General features: G+C 66.2%; 1 protein-coding gene across 1 annotated transcript; it reads left to right on the plus strand.

Annotated features, from left to right (window-relative positions):
• Positions 1-8: 8 nt before the first annotated feature.
• LOC108522614 (unconventional myosin-VIIb-like) lies at positions 9-1167 on the plus strand. Its single transcript, XM_017862957.1, has 2 exons — positions 9-495; positions 891-1167. Exons 1-2 carry the CDS (start codon positions 320-322, stop codon positions 1132-1134), a joined length of 420 nt encoding a protein of 139 aa, XP_017718446.1. The 5' UTR covers positions 9-319; the 3' UTR covers positions 1135-1167.
• The last annotated feature ends 6 nt before the right edge of the window (positions 1168-1173 follow it).

Genomic DNA, 1173 nt, shown 5'->3' on the forward strand with positions numbered 1-1173 from the left:
GGGACGTTTGTGCTGAGGCCTGAAGTTGGTGGCAGACCAGGCAGGTAGGGCTGGGGTGAGAGGGGCCCCATAGAGAAGGGGAGCTGAGGGTCTGAGAAACCCAGAGTGCGGGGCCCCCAGAACATGTGATGTGGGTGCCACAGCCATTGGCACTCATCCTCCCGAGGGAAAGGAGAGAGGCGCCGAGAGGCAAAGTCACGGTCCTGGGTCACACGGCAGGTGACGGGTATGGGTGAGCCCTGGCCTGTCCAGCCCTGGGCCTGACCCCTCCCAAGTCACTGAGGCCGCCGGACTGGGAGGAGCCTGCAGAAAGGGCCTCATGGGCAGTGGCTCCTGGGCACCCACAGGCCTGTGCCCCCTCCAGAGCCTGCTCGCCATGTCACCAGAGAAGAGGAAGCTGGCGGCTCAGGAGGGGCAGCTCGCAGAGCCACATCCCGAGGAGCCACCCAAGGAAAAGCCGCACACCCTGGAGGAGTTCTCCTTCGAGTTCTTCAGGTGCCCCCCAAGCCCCGCTCCGTCTCATTGCGTCCCCACCTCCCAGACCCACCTCGCCTCATTGCACCCCCGCTCCCAGCCCCGCCCTGTTGCACCCCCACTTTCAGCCCCGCCCTGCCCTGTTGCACCCCCTCTCCCAGCCCCACCCCACCCCGTTGCACCCCCGCTCCCAGCCCTGCTCCACCTCATTGCACCCACTGAGGGCTGCAGAGAGGCCACGCCACCCATGTGGAGCCTGCCTGGCCTCCCCAGGCCAGGGGAGTCAGGAGGGGCTTGCAGCAAGGTGGGGTGCTCTGGCCCTCCCACAGCCACCCAGGGGTGTCAGACAGAGGACAGAGAGGCGTGGGACAGAGAAGGCCACAGGGCAGGCCTCATGCCAGCCTCTGACCTCACAGGGCTCCAGAGAAGGATACAGTGAGCATGGCCGTGCTGCCCCTGGCCCGTGCCCGCGGCCACCTGTGGGCCTATTCCTCTGAGCCGCTGCGACAGCCGCTGCTCAAGCGAGTCCACGCCAACATTGACCTCTGGGACATCGCCTGCCAGATCTTTGTCGATATCCTTCCCCGCCAGCCTGCCTGCGCCTTGTCAACCCCAGGGCAGAGGCACCCAGCAGCTCCTGGCCCTACAGCTGTGCTCTAGGGCAGAAGAGCCCAGGAGGTCTGAGAAACCCAGAGTGGC

This window comes from Rhinopithecus bieti, unplaced genomic scaffold, assembly GCF_001698545.2.
Source record: "Rhinopithecus bieti isolate Rb0 unplaced genomic scaffold, ASM169854v2 scaffold_67734, whole genome shotgun sequence".
Taxonomy (NCBI): domain Eukaryota; kingdom Metazoa; phylum Chordata; class Mammalia; order Primates; family Cercopithecidae; genus Rhinopithecus; species Rhinopithecus bieti.

What these genes read in the sequence shown, in the direction of transcription:
- LOC108522614 (XM_017862957.1), top strand. Translation starts at nt 320, where the DNA reads ATGGGCAGTGGCTCCTGGGCACCCACAGGCCTGTGCCCCCTCCAGAGC. An exon ending in TTCTCCTTCGAGTTCTTCAG is followed by an intron (nt 496 to 890) that starts GTGCCCCCCAAG and finishes CTGACCTCACAG; the next exon opens with GGCTCCAGAGAAGGATACAG.